Here is a 22,005-nt window from a genome sequence, read left to right as displayed (position 1 = left end):
CCTCTTGTCTGGTGGCTGATCACAGACAGAGATGTATTACCACTCGCGTCCTGGCAAGATCACCAGGCGGAGTCACCACAGTGTCTCAGCAGGTAAGTATTCTAGACGCTGTCTTGTCCTCGTGTGCCCGAGGGCCGAGGTACATTATCTCCCTCTTGTCTGGTGGGGTCCACAGACAGAGATATATTACTACTCATGCCCTGGCAATTTCCCCAGGCTGAGGTCTGTTCCTGTGTCCTGGCAAGATTCACCAGACACAACTCTTTCCACCCTTGTCCTAGCAGACACTAGGCAGGGCTTTGGAATTATGGGGGCGTGGATATCTCGTTCCCCATAGCGTTTCAGGACGCAGTGTTGAGTTCCCGGAAGGGAACGTCTCAGGTTACGTATGTAACCCTGGTTCCCTGAGGGAACGAGACACTGCGTCTCGGACCATAATTCCCGCATCCTTGCTGCGCTCGCTTCATTCCTATGAGCTGACGCCGGCTTCAAACGCACGTGCTTTTATACTTCCTGGTCGCTGACGTCACCGCGCCTGTGACGTCACTCCCGTCATTCTGTTGGTTGTTGGACAATGACTCAGAGTGCGGCCCGCCAATGGCGTTCCCCATAGCGTTTCAGGACGCAGTGTCTCGTTCCCTCAGGGAACCAGGGTTACATACGTAACCTGAGACGATTTTTCACAGTGCAGAATGTCTTGTATTTTTTAATAATACTTTGCACTGTAGCCACTGGAACTTCAAAACATTTAGATATGGTCTTATAGCCCTTTCCTGACTTGTGAGCAGCCACAATGTGCAGCCGCAGGTCCTCAGTGAGCTCCTTTGTCTTAGCTATGACTGTCCACAAACCAACATTAGAATACGCCATCTTCTCATCTCCATGCATCATTAGCAACACAGTTTTCCTATCTGGGCTGTTGAACATTTCAACTCGGTGTTACAATGTATTGTAGTAATGCTGTCGGTCATCTAGTGCAGTCTGGTACAGTAAAACTGTACTTTTTCTTTACTACACTGGGCGGTGTCCCCAAGTATGTCTCCAGACCTGAACCCTATTAAGCACCTGTGGGGCATCCCTTGAAGGATTAGTTCACTTTCATAACAACAATGCACAGATAATGTACTCACCCCCTTGTCATCCAAGATGTTCATGTCTTTCTTTCCTCAGTCGTAAAGAAGTTATATAATGGATATGGATGGTGCCCCGAAGTTTGAACTTCTGAAATGCAGTTTAAATGCACTTTAAATGCAGCTTCAAAAAGCTCTAATCTATCCCAGTCGAGGAGGCAGGCAGTCTGCAGAGAAACTTGGCCTTGGGCACCAGTGGACATTTCAGCACGACAACGACCCAAAACACACAGCAAAAGTGGTGAAGAAATGGTTAGCAGACAAAAACATTAATGTTTTGCAGTGGCCCAGCCAGAGTCCTGACTTGTGAGACGAGCATTTGAGGTTAAAAAGTACATAAATTGTCAATTTGTTTCGAAAAAATAACCGATCGGTTCGCTAGATAAGACCCTTCCTCCTCGGCTGGGATCGTTTAGAGCATTTTGAAGCTGCATTTAAAGTGCATTTAAACTGCATTTCGGAAGTTCAAACTTCGGTGTGCCATCCATATCCATTATAAAGAGAGAAATCCTGAAATGTTTTCCTCAAAAAAAACACAATTTCTTTACGACTGAGGAAAGAAAGACATGGACATCTTGGATGACAAAGGGGTGAGTACATTATCTGTACATTGTTTTTATGAAAGTGAACTAATCCTTTAAGTGGAGAAGCACCATGTGTCTAACATCCAGCAGCTCCGTGAGGATCCCAGCAACAACCTGTGCAGCTCTGGTCAATTCCATGCTAAAGATGATTAAGGCAGTGGCAGATAACAATGGTGGAAACAAAAAATATTGACACTTTGGACAAGTGACACTTCTGTTGCCAGCTATTTTGACAATAATAGGTTGAGTTTTCAGGGGACAGTAAATATATACTACTATACAAGCTGCACAAAATATATCAAGTTTCATTTCTATAGTATTGTCCCTTGAGAAGATATACTAAAATGGTTGCTGAAATGTGAGGAGTGTACTCACTTTTGTGAAATGCTGTAAGTACTTGTACTTTTACCTGAGTACAGTTTTGGATACTCTACCCATCTCTGGCCATGATAGAGTGTGGAATCATGGAAGTTGTTGTCATCCCCACACCCGATGCAATCGGATGGGATTCGAGCAGAAATCATGTCCATGGATTAGCTAATATATTAAAGGTCACTGTAGTATGAAGCATGATGGGGCTGAAAGTTGTGGAAGCGAAACAAGGACACTGGAGCGAAAGCAGCAGAGCTTTTATTATGCCACAGTCGACCGCTTCTGCTTCTTCCTGTCATGCGTATGTAGGAAAAAGCGTCACTGTTTTATCATACTAGATACATTTGATAAAAGTTATGTTACAATGCTATAATACTTTTCTCATTTCTCTGGTGTTAAACATTCTTGGAAACATTTGGGATAATGTAAGTATGCAAAATATATAACCCTGTTCTAGGTGGATTTGGATATTTTAATAAAAAAATCTTACATATTGTGGTTTTAAAAAAAGGCCCATAATGACCTTTGATTTTTACTACTGTGTATATAACAAGAGGGGAATTTTTTGATGGACCTTTTAGATTTTGTACCTTACGGTATCGCCCCAGTGACGTTATTGAAGTCAATTCATAGGCAGTTCATCTTTACAAACAGTCAGTTGCTGTTTTGAAAGAGTACAATGTCTGTCATCATTACGAAATAAAACATCAGTTTTCTCAAAGTACTACAGAGACACGTGAAAACAGTGAACTGCTATAGCTAAACTAGCACTAACTGCCAAAAGTGGAAGTGTGTTTCCTAATAGTGAGTTTTTAAAAAAATGCATTGCAGTTCCTGCAGAAGCAATGTGCCTCTCTCAGACACATTCTTAATATTAGATATGGAACTACTGCAATGAATGATAAATGTCATTGTTTATGTATTCACTGCATTAAAAGGTTCATTGAATAATACAATTTTGAAAATAAAACAGCATTAGTTAGTAGATTGCTAAGTAATGCTTGTTTTATTTTCTTTTATTATGAAATCGTAAATGGGAGGAACCAGGGTTAACCACTTTCAGGCTGGTTCCTAAAGACAATTTCAACACAAGTGGCAATGAGAAATGCAGTAGACTACAATAGGTAAATTACACAACATCAACATCAGTTTGCGGGTTAAAACTATGGTATTAGGGTGCTATATATGGTATAAGGTGAATTTTATTTTTTTTCAATAAAACAACTGCAAACAAAGAGTTAACATTTTTAAAAGTTAAACGTGATGTAAAACATTGTCTTTTGCAGCATAAATCAGACATTTTGCCTAATATCTAATTTTGTATTGCACAGAAAAAAGAAAATAGTACAAGGTTGGAACTAAAATGCAATATGTATCGTCTATGATAATATCATAAATTGTAACAATATGCAAACTGACATTATTGACTGACATTATTGATTAGTACTTTTTTTTTTTTTTTTTTGCAAAAACCAAACTAAAATACACTTTGAAGGTCTATGCATTTATGGCATGATGTAGCTTATTAGAACAAACTGCTCAGAACTGTTCTGTATTTCCCTACCTGATCTCATGACGAAAACTTACCAGTGGTAAATTTTTTGCAAGACGCAAAATAAGAACAGAAATTTACACTAGAGGTAAAACAGCAAGCACTTGTAATTGTTTTTGTACACAGTTATGATTACAGCTCCTGTTTCTCTTTCCTGATATAACAAGCTTGCTCGGTGGCTCAGCCGGCACAGAATTGAACTTAGGATGCGGAATCCTTGGGTACGAATCCCGTAAAATCTCGAAAAACAAGCTAAAATGGCATGCTTGTGTTTTTACATCGCATTAACTTTTGTTCATGCTATCGGTCTGGTTTAGGTGTAGTGCAGATGGCATGTTATTTTAAAACATCCATGTGAAATCCAACGCATTCCTCCACCTACACTATAAATAGGCGCCTTGTTATCATTAGTTTTTATTTGCTTTCCCGAATCTGCTACTAAGTTAGCTTATAGCCCGTTTAGCATTTGTCAGCGTGGTTGCGGCTAATCTTGAATACATTGTTTATTCTCTATTCACATACATTTCAACTGTTTACTCACTGTTACTTGCTTTAATGGCGAATTTGTGTCTACCTTTGAGTGCAGGTGAAGACACGTTCGAGCTGCACGCGGTGCGGGTCGAGCAGGAAGCCGTGGAGAAGCAGATCCAGGGGTTGCTGGCCAGGCAGACTGAGTTGCAGGAGAGGAAGACTGCACTCGAATCTGCCCGGGTAAGTATACAGCACGATACTAACACCCTCATCACCTCTACTCCGTGTGCTTCTCTGCACAGGTCCGGCGCACCCAGGACGCGATCCTCCCAGATGTCGTTCACTCCGGCACCGGGACACCACGGACCACGGAGGAAGATGCGAGCCAGGCCCCGGGCGAAGACCTCTCCCCCTCCGCCGCCTCCGGTCTTCGAGATCTCCACCCGGAACCGCTTCGCTCCCCTCCACGAGACGGAGCGCGACGCTGTGATCGTCGGAGACTCCATCGTCCGGTACGTTCGTGCTAACTTAGCTAACGGTAAAGTGCACACTCGCTGTTTTCCTGGCGCTCGCGTTCTCGATGTTTCTTCACAGATACCTGCCATCCTGAAGGACGATGTGAGCGTCGGTGCGATCGTCCTGCACGCGGGGGTGAACGACGTCAGGCTGCGGCAGACGGAGGTCCTGAAGAGGGATTTCGGGAGCCTGATCGAGACGGTACGCAGCATAGCGCCCGCGACGAAGATCATTGTGTCAGGACCGCTTCCCACGTATCGACGTGGACACGAAAGGTTCAGTAGACTTTTTGCTCTAAATGAATGGTTGTTGTCATGGTGTAAAGAACAGAAACTGCTCTTTGTTAATAATTGGAATCTTTTCTGGGAGCGTCCTAGGCTTTTCCGCGCTGATGGCCTGCACCCCAGCAGAGTCGGAGCAGAACTCCTGTCGGACAACATCTCCAGGACGCTGCGCTCCATCTGTCTAGTAAGCAAATCTTCAAATAGTTGCGAAGATGGCTTTTGTTCTGCACATTTAAACGATAGTACTGGTGCTGTCCAATCTATAAAGACTGTGTCTGTTCCTCGAATAGTGAGGTCAAAACAGAAATTTAATGCAGGATCTAGAAAAAATCTAATCGTGATTAAACCAGAAAAATGCACAATAAATGAACAAAAAAAATGTTTAAAGCTTGGGCTCCTAAACATTAGATCACTTGCACCCAAAGCACTTATTGTAAATGAAATGATCACAGATAATAGCTTTGATGTACTCTGCTTAACTGAAACTTGGCTAAAACCAAACGACTATATTGGTCTTAATGAGTCTACTCCACCAAACTACTGTTATAAGCATGAGCCTAGTCAGATTGGTCGTGGCGGTGGTGTTGCAACAATATATAGTGATATTTTCAATGTTACTCAGAAAACAGGGTACAGGTTTAATTCATTTGAAATACTTCTGCTCAGTGTTACTCTGTCAGATATGCAAAAGAAATCTCTCCTATCTCTTGCTCTGGCTACTGTGTATAGACCTCCAGGGCCGTATACAGATTTCCTAAAAGAATCTGCAGATTTCCACTCAGACCTACTGGTTAATTTTGATAAAGCATTAATTGTTGGAGATTTTAACATCCATGTTGATAATGCAAATGATGCGTTAGGACTTGCGTTTACTGACCTAATAAACTCTTTCGGAGTCAAGCAAAACGTCACTGGGCCCACTCATCGTTTTAATAATACACTAGATCTAATTATATCGCACGGACTTGATCCTACTGATATAGATATCGTACCTCAAAGCGATGATGTTACTGATCATTTCCTTGTATCGTGCATGCTGCGTATTACTGGTGTTAACTATATAGCTCCGCGCTATCGTCTGGGCAGAACTATTGTTCCTGCTACCAAAAATAGGTTCACAAATAACCTGCCTGATTTATCTCAACTGCTCTGTGTACCCATAAATACAAATGAACTAGACAAAATGACTAGTAACATGGGCACTATCTTCTCTAATACACTAGAAGCTGTTGCCCCCATCAAGCTAAAAAAGGTTAGAGAAAAACGTACTGCGCCATGGTACAACAGTAATACCCACTCTCTAAAAAAAGAAACTCGTAATCTTGAGCGTAAATGGAGAAAAACTAACTTAGAAGTTTTTAGAATTGCATGGAAAAACAGTATGTCCAGCTATAGACAGGCTTTAAAAGCTGCTAGAGCCGAGTACATCCACCAACTCATAGAAAAAAACCAAAACAATCCAAGGTTTTTATTTAGCACAGTGGCTAGATTAACAAATAACCATATGCCACCCGACCTAAATATTCCTGCACAGTTTAATAGTAACGACTTTATGAATTTCTTTACTGATAAAATAGACAACATCAGAAGTACAATAACAATATAGATACTACAGCAACCGATACTTCAGCATTATTCATTACACCCAAAGAAAAACTGCAGTGCTTTACAACTATAGAACAGGAAGAATTAAATAAACTTATCACCACATCTAAACCAACAACATGCCTATTAAATCCTGTACCCACTAAATTACTAAAAGAGTTGTTACCTGTAGCAGAAGTACCGCTTCTTAATATTGTTAACTCATCGTTATCTTTAGGTCATGTCCCAAAACCATTCAAACTAGCGGTTATTAAGCCTCTTATTAAGAAACCACAGCTAGACCCTAGTGAATTGGCAAATTACAGACCTATTTCTAATCTTCCATTTATGTCTAAAATTTTGGAAAAAGTTGTGTCTGCTCAATTGTGCTCCTTCTTGCAAAATAATAATCTCTTTGAAGAATTTCAGTCAGGTTTCAGGCCCCATCATAGCACAGAAACTGCACTTCACAAATGACTTGCTACTTGCGTCAGATCAAGGCTGTGTCTCATTGCTAGTTTTACTTGATCTTAGTGCTGCGTTCGACACTATAGATCATGACATACTTATAGATCGATTACAAAGCTATACAGGTATTCAAGGGCAGGCTTTAAGATGGTTCAGATCATACCTGTCCGATCGCTATCACTTTGTTTATTTAAATGGGGAGTCATCGCAGCTAACACCAGTAAAGTATGGAGTGCCACAAGGATCTGTCCTAGGTCCTCTGCTATTTTAAATTTACATGTTACCCCTTGGTAATATTATTAGGAAATATGGGATTAGTTTCCATTTTTATGCTGATGATACTCAACTATATATTTCAACAAGACCAGATGAAACTTCTAACTTAGCAAAATTAACAGAATGTGTTAAAAATGTGAAAGACTGGATGACCAATAATTTTCTACTATTAAATTCAGATAAGACCGAGATATTACTTATTGGACCAAAAAACAGTACACAGAATCTCTTAAACTGCAATTTGCAACTAGACGGATGCACTGTTATTTCCTCTACAGTCAAAAATCTGGGTGTTATATTAGACAGCAACCTGTCTTTTGAAAATCATATTTCTCATGTTACAAAAACAGCATGCTTCCATCTTAGAAACACTGCCAAGCTACGGAACATGTTACCTGTTTCTGATGCAGAAAAGTTAGTTCATGCATTCATGACGTCTAGACTGGACTATTGTAATGCACTACTAGGTGGTTGTCCTGCTTCTTCAATAAATAAGCTACAGGTAGTCCAAAATGCAGCTGCTAGAGTCCTTACCAGGTCAAGAAAATATGATCATATCACCCCAATTTTACGGTCTCTACACTGGCTACCTATTAGGTTCCGTATCACTTACAAAATATTACTTCTGACCTATAAGGCCCTTAATGGTTTAGCTCCTGCATACCTAACTAGTCTCCTTCCACGCTACAATCCCTCACGCTCCCTAAGGTCGCAAAACTCTGAACTTTTAGTAGTACCTAGGATAGCAAAGTCCACTAAAGGAGGGAGAGCCTTTTCACATTTGGCTCCAAAAATCTGGAATAGCCTTCCTGATAACGTTCGGGGTTTAGACACACTCTGTATATTTAAATCTAGATTAAAGACTCATCTCTTTAGCCAAGCATTCACATAATGTATCTCATAACGTTGTACTTCAGTTACATCTGATCAAATGCACATCAATATTTTTCAGCTTGGGCAAAACACACAATTTTTGCTTGGTTGGATCAGCAGCTACGCTAATTATTTCTCTATTTGTTTCTCTGTTTCTGCCACGGGATTTCCATCCCATGGTAACTAGGAATTACACAAGATTCAGCCCGGATTCAGAAGAAGAGATGATGCCAACCCCTCAGAGGACCGCCGATGATGCCAGCCTTGAAACAACATACAGCACTACACAATTTTTCTACAAGTTTGATTGCAACACATAATCATTACTATTAGTGTTCATCATCTGTTTTTGATTACACCATTATTATTATTATTATTATTATTATTTTTAATATTTATACCATATGTACATCGACTTAACATACAGTAGTCACCACTAATAAGCTACTAAATATATTGTAGTAGCCTACATTTTTTGTACAGCTGCTTTGCAACGATTTGTATTGTGAAAAGCGCTATACAAATAAACTTGAATTGAATTGAATTGAATGTCCTATTCGTCATGTCTATGTTTTGTCTGCTTGACAGGACCATACAAAGTTGTGTATCTTGTATTAGAGCTATTAAAAATAGCTTTTTTTAAGTACAATTCTCTCATACTGACCACGGGATGTTTAACATGGCATCTCATGGCAAGGAAATCTCTGAGTATTCGAGAATTAGAATTGTTGCTCTCCACAAAGATGGCCAAGGCTATTAGAGGTTCAGTAAAACCCTGAAACCAAGTTACACTAAGAAGTAGAAGGTCAGCTTGTCAGTGCTCAGACCATACACCGCACACTCTCGGTTTGCCGTTGTCCCAGAAGGAAGCCTCATCTGAAGCTGGCTTACAAGAAAGCCTGCAAACAGTTTGCTGAAGACAACCTGTCCAAGAGCATGAATTATATGAGACTATAAGATAAACTTGTTTGGTTTAGATGGTGTCCAGCATGTGTGGCGATGCCCTGGTGAGGAGTACCAAGAAAATTGTGTCTTGCCAACAGTCAAGCATGGTGGTGTTAGCATCATGGTCTGGGGCTGCATGAGTGCTGCTGGTACTGGGGAGCTGCAGTTTATTGAGGGAAACATGGATTCCATTATACATTCTGAAGCAGAACATGATGCCTTCCCTCAAGAAACTAGGCCGGACGGCAGTTTTCCAACATGATAACGATCCCAAACACACCACCAAGATGACAACTGCCTTGCTGAGGAAGCTGAAGGTGAAGATGATAGGGTGGCCAAGTATGTCTCCAGACCTGAACCCTATTAAGCACCTGTGGGGCATCCTCAAGCATAAGGTAGAGAAGGACCATGTATCTAACGCAGTGGTTCTCAAAGTGGGGGGGGGGGCATGCACGAGTATTGCAGGGGGGGCGCGGGCCATCAGCAGAAAATAAATATAAAAACGTAAACAGCCAAAGGACGTAACGAATGGGAGATGGATCGGTGTGTGAAAGAAAACCATAGATGAATTCGCACAGTCCCAGGCAGGTGCTGGTCATTCAAAAGCTCAATGCAGGGTTTCAAAGTTAAAATTATTTGCAACTTTGTCGCGTCCAGCAGAGATGTCACTGACACTGCGCTCCGCTGAACTGCGGCATTCTGGCGCCTCGGTCTCGGTATACTGTACTTAGGACAGCATGAAACCTACTAAATAAATAAATAAATAAATAAATAAAATAGAGAATTATAATAATAACAGTTATTCTCCCTGTGCTATTTTTTTATATTTCAAGTGTTACATGTGTTTTTCTCCTGTAGCTTTTTTTTTTTTTTTTAACTAAGAAAGCATTAATTTTTCATTAAGTTTAGTAAAATCATTTATTAGTCTTAGGTGGGATGGGGGGGGGGGCGACAGATTTTTTAAAAGGTTTAAAGGGGGGGCGCGACCAAAAAAGTTTGAGAACCACTGATCTATTTTTAAGAGCTTCTGTGCTTTTCCATACAGACTCCAGGAATATCATATCAGTGGTTTGGAGGACAAAAAGCAGAAGCTGTTTTCTTGGAGTTCACTCCAGTAACGAGAATATTGTCACCGCTGAGTTCAGCCGAGACCTGAACCTAAACGTGACGGCTGAATGTCAGACGATTCTCATAATCAATCAGCCCGAACACCTGACACCGTTTTCCCTAAACAGTCCCTTTTTACGTCACTGTGACACACTCTGAGGACAATATGGAGGACGACACACACACTTACACTCTCACATGAGACCAGTGACCTGGAATTTCAGAGAGGCCGTTCTGAACCTGAATCATTGCCCTCATTAACTCCAAGAGCTGATTACGCTGATAAATATGACACACGTCACCATCTCCTGGGCTCTCGTGAAGAGGGAAAAAACACAAATGATGAAGAAAAAAAACAAGCACCGAATTTAGGCACTATATATTCCAAACTGTGGTGTGTTGACGTCAGTGAGGGACGACTAAAAGGGCTCACTGTGCTGTAACATCAAAGCTCGCACAATTATGGCTCCACACATTCTCTTTCTTCACACTTCTTCCTAAGCGTGTGTGACATTAAACCATGCGCATGTAACACACCCTTATTCGCTGAAACACACGCATTATGCGCCTTACACGTCTTCCTTCCAACCCTCATTAGAATTCACTAACATCACCTACAATAGTTTTGGATCGCACAACAATTACACAACCGTACAATTCGATTATTTTGATTGTTTTTCTTTTTTGATCATTCTTTAATATAATAAAAAAATAAAAAAACACACAGCTACAACTATTGATATGAAAACATTATATAAAAAGCAGTCCAAATGTTTTAATTAAATCCTTCGAGTACAATGCTTTTATTTAGCAATTTTCTTATGTAATTTGTTTCATTACATATTCTCTCATCAGTATATACACCCATACACAATAAACAATTATTTATGCCTTTTAATTACTCAATTACGTACAGCTTTCTTTATTTGCTTACACACTAAAAGTTGTTCTTGAGGCACATTTGCTTATATACTCAATCTATATACATATATATATATATATATACAAGTCAAGTCTATTCGCTTAAGACTTACCGATAAAAAATAATAAACTTGTAATAAACTTTATTTGGAGTATGACTTGTGCACAATGCACATTTATTAATATTATGAATATATGAAATAAATGTATTTTAAATACATTTTAGTATATTTATTTTTCACTAGGGACATCATTTAAAACAATCAAAGAGCTTGTGTTTCATTTGGGAAACACTGTCTTTTAAATGCCACGCATATTTACTAATTACCTACACGTAATGATCGTGTGAAAATACATAATTTTCACCCCCTTGTGTTTCTTTTTATAGTATAAATATACCTCAATTGATCACTTAGAAATCAAAACTGCTTTGTGAAACAAATACATTGTTCGGCCTCGCATTTCTGTTCATGTAAATATACTGAATATGCATGTCAAGTCACTTTTTTGTTCTATAGTGCTTTATACAATTGATTTCAAAGCAGTAGCAACAAATTCTAACACAAGCTCTAACAAGCCAATAATGTCATTATACAGCATTAAACCTGTTGATTCAGTTCAGTTCAATAACTGTAAAGTTCATCAGTTATGCATACACACTGTACAGTGTATTTTTGCACATACAAGTACGTATGGGTGCTATGACAAACTCCTGTGCATCTCACTGCACGCTGAACAAGCAAAAGACATAAGATACACTATATTGCCAAAAGTATTGATACACCCCCTTCTAATGAAAAGGTTTGACTACTTTAGTAATTTCCACAAGTATAAATCTTAATGTTTAAACATGTAATGATATTCTAGGGAGTTGTGTGCTTCTAATTTTATAGCAACAGTTTGGACAGGACCCCTTCTATTTTAACATGACAATCCCTTTGTGTATAAGGCAATGTTCATAGAGAAATTATTGATTCAGTCAGTGTGGAAGAACTTGACTGCTCTGCAGAAAGCCAAGTCCTAATCCCAGCTAAACACCTCTGGTTTGACTTTAAATGCAGACCTTGAGGCCAAAAAAACTCATCACCAAATACTAATGACTTGTACATACACTATATAGCACTTCCAAAACTGTGGCAACAAAAATGGAAGCATAATTCATGTATTTAAAAACTGTATTTCCATCTCTGTTGCACCAGTTTTGGAAGTGTCAAAAATGACTGTACACTTATGTACAAGTCATTTGGTGTTTGGCGATGAGTTTTTGGCTCAAGGTTTGCATTTAAAGTCACACCAGAGGTGTTCAGCTGGGATTACGGCTTGACCAGTCAAGTTCTTTCACACTGACTGAATCAATCATTTCTATTTGAACCTTGCTTTATACACTGAGGCATTGTCATGTTAGAATAGAAAAGGGTTCTGTCCAAACTGTTGCTATACAATTATAATAATATGATTATATGCTTAAACATTAAGATTTGTACTCATGTAAATTACTAAAGTAGTTAAACCTGTTCATTAGAAGGGGGTGTCCCAATACTTTTGACAATACAGTGTAGCAGTGTTTTACATTTGTCATATGCATAAACTTAAGTATTTGTAAATGTATAATAATATTTAAAATTATATCTTACACTTAATATAAACCTTATTCCTATAAAGCTGCGGAATAAAAAAGTATGCTAATGTTACCCCAAATTTGACTTTTAGAAGAAATTATTCTCTTGATACATTTTGTTTATTTACTTCAAGTTGTACTGAATCCAGAACATTGCTTTAATAAAAAATGACTGAAATCAGCTTGATATGTAGGTTTACACCTACACCTAGATGCACTAAAATTTTTACATTTATCAAAAACACAGAAAGCAGTATATTGTTAAATATCAATTTAAAATTGTAATATATTTAAAAACAATCTCTGTGATGCAAAGCTGAATTTTCAACATCATTTTGACAGTTTACAGTATCACATGATCCTCTAGCAATCATTCTAATATGCTGATATCCTGATTCTAATATCATTCTAACATTTCTTATTGTTATCATATTAACAATAAAAAATGTTTATGTTAAAACTGTTGTGCCGTTTAGATTTTTGGGGAACCATGATACATTTTTCAGGATTATTTGATTAATAATAAAGTTTAAAAGAACATGATTTATTTGAAATACTTTACAGTCTTTACAACCATTTTTAATACATTTTAAACAGCATTTATGCTAAATAAGAGTATTAATAAGCCAATACTGACCACACTGTTGATTCTCATTTCAGTGCATTGTGTGGTACAAGTGTGTCCACGTGTGTTTCATGTGCTCAGAGATTTCATTACATAATATGAGGCTTCTAATGATAAATGCTAGCACAGCCTCCTGTCTCTTAATCATTTTATCAGTTTTTTTCTCCATCTGAAAAACAGGGGGAAAAAAACAGTTACGCTTTCCCTACAAATCTTCAAGAGGAAGAGTTTGAAGAGCTGTCAGTACTCAGCACTATACGTCCTGCACAAAAGCATCCGTTTCAACCCCCACCTACATCTGCAGCACTGCTTTACACATGAGTGATGTCATACTGCCTGTCGGGTCGGCTACAGAATATTTTGTGTATGCACAAGGGCTCTAAACAGAGACGTCGTACGGCCTCCTGTATCTTTCTAAAGCTGGCTCACAAACCCCTGGAAAGTACATGCCATTCTCGTGGAAGGGTGCCGTGTTCTGTGCTTAACACAAACTTGGGTTGCAGGACGATCTTGGAATAATGCTTTTATTTTGCAGCAATGAATGGTCTCTGTCTAATTTGAATTTTTCGTGAAATTACGCCAGCACATTAATTGCAATGCAAATACACACAGATAATGACTGTCCTGTTAATGCCATTAGGTGTTTCCTCAAATATGGGCACTTTTATGTTCCATGGGATCATCTTGGAAACTTTTCACTGTGCCTTCAGCATTTATTTTTGCAACTTTCGAAAATGTTCTTTTTGTACAGAGATTTTATTATTTTTACCACAGACCCACACATTTAATTTTAAGTATGAAGATCCATCATTAAAAAAAAGAAAGAAATTAATTGTGAAAGCGATGATAATCTAAGCACACTGTGAAATATTGTAGGATATTATAGGATTTCAGGGTTTATTGGGTTAAAATGATTAAAGGAGAACTCTGGTGTGATTTTGACCTAAAGTGTATTGAATCATGATACCGAGTGTGAACGTACCTTGCATATCTCATCTCGGTTTGTGTCCTGCTGTCCGAAATCTGGGATCAGTTAGCCGATGCTCACAACAGGTTGTCAATGAGAGTCAACAGGGCATCGGAATAGCCATGTAAATAAATCACTGTTTTACGCCATTTACGAGGCACAAAGTAGCTCCACACTTCATTGGTAGACTTCCAAGGGCCCTGACATTTAAAACTGGAACAAATATAGAAATATGTGAGAAACATCTTTGCAAATCAAATGATAAAACAGGTAAAAACGACTGGTAAAACTCAGAGTGCTACAGCTCACTTTATGTTGCAGCCATCATTGATCTCTACACACACACACACACACACACACACACTGGTTTACATGTTTTATGGGGACATTCCATAGGCGTAATGGTTTTTATACTGTACAAACCGTATTTTCTATCGCCCTAACCCTACCCTACACCTAAACCTAGCCCTCACAGGAGATTGTGCAAACTTTTTCTTCCTCAAAAAAACTCATTGTGCATGATTTATAAGCCTATTTCCTCATGGGGACCTGAGAAATGTCCCCACAAGGTCAAAATTTACTGGTATTCCTATCCTTGTGGGGACATTTGGTCCCCACAACGTGATGAATACCAGGTACACACACACACACACACACACACACACACACACACACACACACACACACACACACACACACACACACACACACACACACACACACACACACACATTTATATGTCTAATATTTTTCAGGCCTGTATAATGACATATTAATTCTCACCCTCACTACACAAATTTAAAAAACCCTCACTACACTGTTTTTTTTTTTTAAATGTATCACTAATAATATGTAGCCTATTAAAACAGATCACCACAACATGTAAACGTTTATACATTCAGTATTTTGTCTTTCTTTTTTTCTTTCATTGTTTGTTTGTTGTTTGTTGTTAGTCTTCTATAGTCAATTTGTGCGTGATAAGTGTGATGATGGATGGTTGGCATCGCTGCTACAGAGCCTAACTGAGATAAGACGCACACCTTTTATGCCATCTAGTGGTTATAATTTTAAACTACGGTGTTTTTTTTTTAGTAACACTGAACATTACTTCTATTAATAAAACATAAATAAATAATATGCTACAATGTGCATAATGCTATAAATTACTAGTTTCTACTTTAACTAGCCTACCCTTCATTCTTTTCCATATCCTGGGTTTAATGCATCACTGTAGTGTCTGACAGAGAGAGATAACATTTGTTTAATGGTTTTATGCACTGCAGAATCAACAAATATTTAACAATTCATAATTTTAAACAATACATTCAAATTAAAATAATTTAAAAAAAACAATTAAAAATAAATTTAATATCAAGATTATTTTTTGTTGATCTGTTCAAAGACAAAGAGGGGTATCTTCATATCTATGTAATATTTTATGTTGTGCTAAAAATTGTTCTTTTTATACAGTTAAAAACTGTACTAATGTGCTTTATATGTTTTTATGACTGTTGAAAGGCCAGCATAAGCATATACCCATATTCTGAGTGTCAACAATCTGCCTTTTTTTTTAGACGAATATTAGCAAAGCCAATTATCTGGTCAATATTTGGCTATTTTGATATCATCTCCACTGGCCACGTTGGAGGTGATCAGTTCTCAAATCTATTTAATATATTGAAAACATACCAGTCACTACTTTCCTTTTATGTATTTGCAAGTGGTGTTTTTATTCACAGAAACATGCTGATATAAATATATACCAGCCAAAGTTTTTGATAATTAAGATTTTTTACAAGTTGTTTAATGCTCACCATTGCTACATTTAATTGATTATTGCATCAGTTTGATCAAAATGGACTTTAAAATGTTTAAAATATAATTTTTTCCTATGAAGGCAATTCCTGCTGATTTTTTTTAGCAGCCATATATTGATATATTAACCTTATAACTAACTATATATGATTTTTTAAACTTTTTAGGCATGTGGAGTTATGTAGTGTTTGTTAATTGTTTGTTTGTGAGATCATGATGGACATGGAGCACTGTGTACAAGCCTGCACAGTTACGCAGATGCCACGCTCCACAGGCTAAAGGAAGTGCCCGCTTCCCCGTTCCTGCTAGCCAAGGGAAACTCGCGTTCTGGCTCACACTCACAGAATGCGGCCAACGAACCTGCTGCTGGGTCACACAATGTGTGTAAACAACATGACAGTGCTCTCCCAGTCACCCCGAGAAAGGCCTGACCTTCACATGGATTTGACACAGCAACACAGAACCATGCTAGCAGCAAAGCTGAGCTTGTTTGTTTGTTCATTTGATGTAGGATTAATATCAAAGATGCTTATGGTGAATTTGGTGAGTTGCATGCAGCGAACACAATATGAATCGGGGTCTTAAATTTTCATGTAAATACCAATTGAGAAGCTTACATTCTTAAAAGGCTCACATGTCGTGCAGTGCATTGCATGCATGGACTGCTTGGCTAATATGATGCATTATAAATGCAATCTGTTCTGATGCCATGATACTATGAAAGAATCCAGTGTTTATAATTTATTCAAGCAATGCTAGACATTTCGTGCTTTGCAACGAATGATTGAATTCATGCTGTGGGAACCAAAGGAGGCTCCTATGTGCTTTCTTGTACTCCACCTCCAAGTCCTTCTCTTTCTCATGCATGCCATGTGGCCTTAAAATGCAGTGGTTTACTCAAAAATGTTAGTATTCGGACAGAATGATACAATTCAGGACTTAAACTTTTCATTAATAAACCTTTACCAGTTAATTTCTACCAGTTGTCTAACTACCAGTTTATTGTATTTAGCCTACAATCTATTTTTGCTGGACAGCTATGCGGAACATGCATTTGAAAGTCAAAGCTTTTGTGTGATTGGTGTGTGAGTTATGTGATTTTGCATGCAGCAATGGGCGGGTTTTTGAAAGTATCTCTGTTTTCTCTCATTCTATCATCACTCTGAGCGGGTTTCTCTCACGAGTGGTAAATGTAAAACATTGGAGTGGAATAGGAACAGAGTGTTCACAGAACACTATGCCACTCCACTCCTGTATGCTGCTCCAATCCAGCTTGGTGACATGCAAAGATTGACGGTGGTCAGCACAATCGTTCAGTACAACACTCCTGGCAGAAATGTGCGTAGAAGCTGTAAAATACAGTTTCCAAAAAGTCATCATAGAATGCTTGGCTTGTAAATTTATTACTAAAAAGTCCTGGCCTGTTACTAGTGTTTTAGCTCATCTATCTATCTATCTATCTATCTATCTATCTATCTATGCAGCAGTTCACTTCTGTCAGTCCATTTGTTTGCTAAGTTGAAGCTGTCCTTATTATATCTAATACAAAGGGGGGGTTAAAGTATCAATCATTTCTGCCTACTGGATTCAGAGGAACATATTCAGAGATTCTGGTGGAAAATAAGTGTAAAAAATTTTAAACACTATTATGTTTTTGCTTGTACATTCTTGGGGTCTCTAAAACCCCAATCATGACACTAAGTCAATCTCAACAATGGCTTTGAAATAGTGCGTAAGCTGCGTGTTAATATGTGCTGGTGCAGTCAAACAAATTCTGAAATGACCCCACCATGAGAAGCCAGTCTAAGGATAGAGGAATTAGCTCATACCTTGTTGAAGGGAATCCTCGGAGCCCGCAAGCTCCCCACCTCCACCACCACCGTCGTCTGGAGTTTTGCGTTTCTTCGACATTGGCGGTCTAATATGATGCGTTCTCTGTTGTCTGTTGGTTCTTGGCTCAAAACGGATATAGGAATGAGGATGATAAACACTCACTTGTCTGGACAAGCACATAAAATTGGCAGGATGTTGACAGTTGAAACCTTCACAAAGCACGATCCCCATTCATTCGGGCATCCACAGTTTCCAGTTCTCTCCACTACGAGACAAATGCAACGGGAGCAAAAGTTGGCATGGTGCGCGAGTGATGATGCTGGTAAAGCAATGTGTGAATTAAAAAAAAAGAAAAGAAAAACGAAAAACCCTCAAATATGTTAAGCTTCAGGCTTAAAGCATAAGAAACACGCACGGATTTTTCTCTGACAAATGAGAGATGTTGCTACAAAAGTGATTTGCGCATCACGTGTGCCCGGGATTATACTGAAGCAGAAAAGTACGCATCCACGACAGTTTGCAACTCAAATCGCTCTCGTCTCTTCGCAGAAGCACGGGCACCCAGGGTGTTGTTGATGTTTTTGTGATACACATCAGTACTAACATTTTCAGATGTTAGATATCTCAATAACCACTGTGTCCAGCTGCCAGTCAAGTCGAAATCGCCTTACAGCCAGTGAACTTCTTGTGGAGGAGCTGCAAAGAGTCACCGTTTGAAAAGTCACCGTTGTCTGCCACTCAAGTCAACGCAAAAACAAGGGTTATCTAGGGAGAATTTCAGTTATTTTTTTTTTTTTTTTTCCAGTTTAGAGCACCAACCTGTCAAATACTGGACGGACACAACAAAACACTGTACCTTAGCTCTTACACAGAGATCATCCGTCCAGCGATGCATTAGCGATGTTCGCCTTATCTTGAGCACGCTCTTCTCAAAACTTCTTAGTCCGGTTGCTAGGAAACCACGGAGTGACCAAACGTTCGTGATTTTAGCGCTCTCTCGCTTTGAAGTGACTTAAACTTTACGCAGAGGTAGTTTTCGTAGTTTTTCGAGCGTAAACGTTCTGTGTGTGTTTTGGTGGCACGAAACAGTTTAAGAGTTCTGTATAAATAAAGGCTCCATCATCAGCAGCATCATCGGGGCTCTAGCGTTTCCATTCAAGAGGCAGATGACGTCAGTAGCCTCCTTCGCAAATGGTGCCAAGGCTACAAGCTTAGATTGACTCAAATGATGAACTCGTGTATTTTACGCAAGCGACATCCACATTACTATTTGAAATGACCCGGTTGTCTGTAAACCTGACGTGTGCTTGCTCTAAAAGCCAGAATTTGGTAGAAAGCTGCCCAACGAAAGTAAAGCAGAGAATCTTCCCAGCCAACATTTGTATGTGGGGCCCATGTGGGTTTGAAATGGGCTGAAAAATGGGCCCCATGTAGGATTGTCCGCGGGTTCCATAATGGCCCTATGTTAATTGCCCACATGGATATCATATAGGATTGCACTCGCCACTAGGTGGGACCTAACTGGGCAACATGCACAAGACCCACATGGGTCCCAGCTTTAACCCAGCTAAGTTTTATATGTGGGGCCAATGTGGGTCTTAAATGGGCTGAAAAATGGGCTCTATATGGGATTGTCCGCGGGTTCCATAATGGCCCCATGTTAACTGCCCACATGGATTTCATATAGGACTACACTTGCAGCTAGGTGGGACCTAACTGGGCAACATGCACAAGACCCACATGGGTCCCAGCTTTAAACCAGCTAAGTTTTATATGTGGGGCCAATGTGGGTCTTAAGTGGGCTGAAAAATGGGCTCTATATGGGATTGTCCGCGGGTTCCATAATGGCCCCATGTTAACTGCCCACATGGATTTCATATAGGACTACAATTGCCGCTAGGTGGGACCTAACTGGGCAACATGCTTAAGACCCACATGGGTCCCAGCTTTAAACCAGCTAAGTTTTATATGTGGGGCCAATGTGGGTTTTAAATGGGCTGAAAAATGGGCTCTATATGGGATTGTCCGCGGGTTCCATAATGGCCCCATGTTAACTGCCCACATGGATTTCATATAGGACTACACTTGCCGCTAGGTGGGACCTAACTGGGCAACATGCTTAAGACCCACATGGGTCCCAGCTTTAAACCAGCTAAGTTTTATATGTGGGGCCAATGTGGGTTTTAAATGGGCTGAAAAATGGGCTCTATATGGGATTGTCCGCGGGTTCCATAATGGCCCCATGTTAACTGCCCACATGGATTTCATATAGGACTACACTTGCCACTAGGTGGGACCTAACTGGGCAACATGCACAAGACCCACATCGGTCCCAGCTTTAACCCAGCTAAGTTTTGTATGTAGGGCCAATGTGGGTCTTAAATGGGCTGAAAAATGGGCTCTATATGGGATTGTCCGCGGGTTCCATAATGGCCCCATGTTAACTGCCCACATGGATTTCATATAGGACTACACTTGCCACTAGGTGGGACCTAACTGGGCAACATGCACAAGACCCACATCGGTCCCAGCTTTAACCCAGCTAAGTTTTGTATGTGGGGCCAATGTGGGTTTTAAATGGGCTGAAAAATGGGCTCTATATGGGATTGTCCGCGGGTTCCATAACGGCCCCATGTTAACGGCCCACATGGATTTCAAATTAGATTGCACTTGCCACTAGGTGGGACCCAACTGGGCAACATGCGCAAGACCCATCTTGTTCCCAGATTTGGGTACTACAAGGTTACGACATGGGCTGAAATACGGGCTGTAACTGGGATTGTCCATGGGTTCCATGCTGGCCCCAGCAACTTATGCATGGGGCCAAGCTAGCAATCATCTGGGTTCCATCTAAAATAATATCAACACCACACAAATAAATTTTTAAGGATTAAAGCACACAGTGAGATTAAAATATTTTCAAATTTAAATTTTATTCAAGACACACAAGGACAGCATTTAAATAAGCAGATTAATGTCACATTAAAGGAATAGTTCACTAAAAAAAATGAAAATTTGATGTTCATTTGCTTACTCTGAGGGGATCCAAGATGTAGGTGACTTTGTTTCTTAGTAAAACACAAACAAAGATTTTTAACTGAAACCATTGCAGTCTGTCAGTCATATAATGGCAGTCAATAGTTACCAAATCATTAAGAGTCAAAAAAAAAACATGCGCAGACAAAACCAAATTAAACACTGTGGCTTGAGACGATGCATTGAGGTCTTGAGACACATAACGATGGGTCTGTACATGTAACTGAACAGCATTTATATCATTATTAAACTCTGATCCACCGGAACATTCAGGTGTATGGAGCATAGGGGTGGGCGATATGACCTAAAATTAATATCAAGGTATTTTTCATCTTTTGAACGGTGACGGTATAATATCACGGTATTACTTTTTTTGGTACATTTTGGGAGGAGTAGCCTGTCCTGTCCCTTTAGTATGTGAATACAGTTAATATTTTTTATAATATAATAAGTAAATGGTATGTATCCTTATCAAAAAGAGACATGGGAGAGTATTATCCATTCTCAACATATTTATTTTGCAAAAAACCTAAAGATCTTACTTAGTGTACAACAAAACACAAATTATTTTTTATTGAAATTTAATTTCTGCAATATATAAAACCTTTAAATAACTGGGGGAAATCAACCCATAGCAACAGTTTAAAAGTAGACCAATTCTGTGGGGAAAAACGCGGACTTGGCAACCCTGCATCCAACACCAGCTGCTGGAGTTAATGTCATTGTACACATGAGTACGAAATTTTCGTCCGAGATTTTTGCACGTTAAAAAAAATACAGGTTATGTTAATCGAGTTACACACTGCCTCTGAAACTTTCGTCCGTCATAAAAAAATTCGGATCGTGTTTGATTTTCTGCATGTTCGCATCCATAATAAGCATTTTGATAAGGATGGCGAATATGAGAAAACAAACAAAACAAAAAAAAAAACGCATACGAAAATCGGACTCAGTGTACAATGACCTTTAGATTTGAATGATCACGGGTCGAAAGTAAAGAGAGATGACAAAAACAGACTGGAGAATTT

The 22,005-nt window shown here is 39.2% G+C and overlaps 1 protein-coding gene across 1 annotated transcript in view; it reads right to left on the bottom strand.

The window, feature by feature from the left end:
• Positions 1–18,172, bottom strand: part of pde10a (phosphodiesterase 10A) — a 174,518-nt gene extending 156,346 nt beyond the window's left edge. The window contains exon 1 of the mRNA XM_073834265.1: positions 17,938–18,172. Coding sequence (XP_073690366.1) covers positions 17,938–18,172 — 235 coding nt within the window. The remainder of the gene's footprint in view (positions 1–17,937) is intronic.
• Positions 18,173–22,005: the final 3,833 nt, after the last annotated feature.

The sequence above is a fragment of the Garra rufa genome, chromosome 2, assembly GCF_049309525.1.
Source record: "Garra rufa chromosome 2, GarRuf1.0, whole genome shotgun sequence".
NCBI lineage: Eukaryota > Metazoa > Chordata > Actinopteri > Cypriniformes > Cyprinidae > Garra > Garra rufa.
The sequence above is the reverse complement of the archived record's forward strand: the minus strand, read 5'-3'. Positions and strand labels throughout refer to the sequence as shown.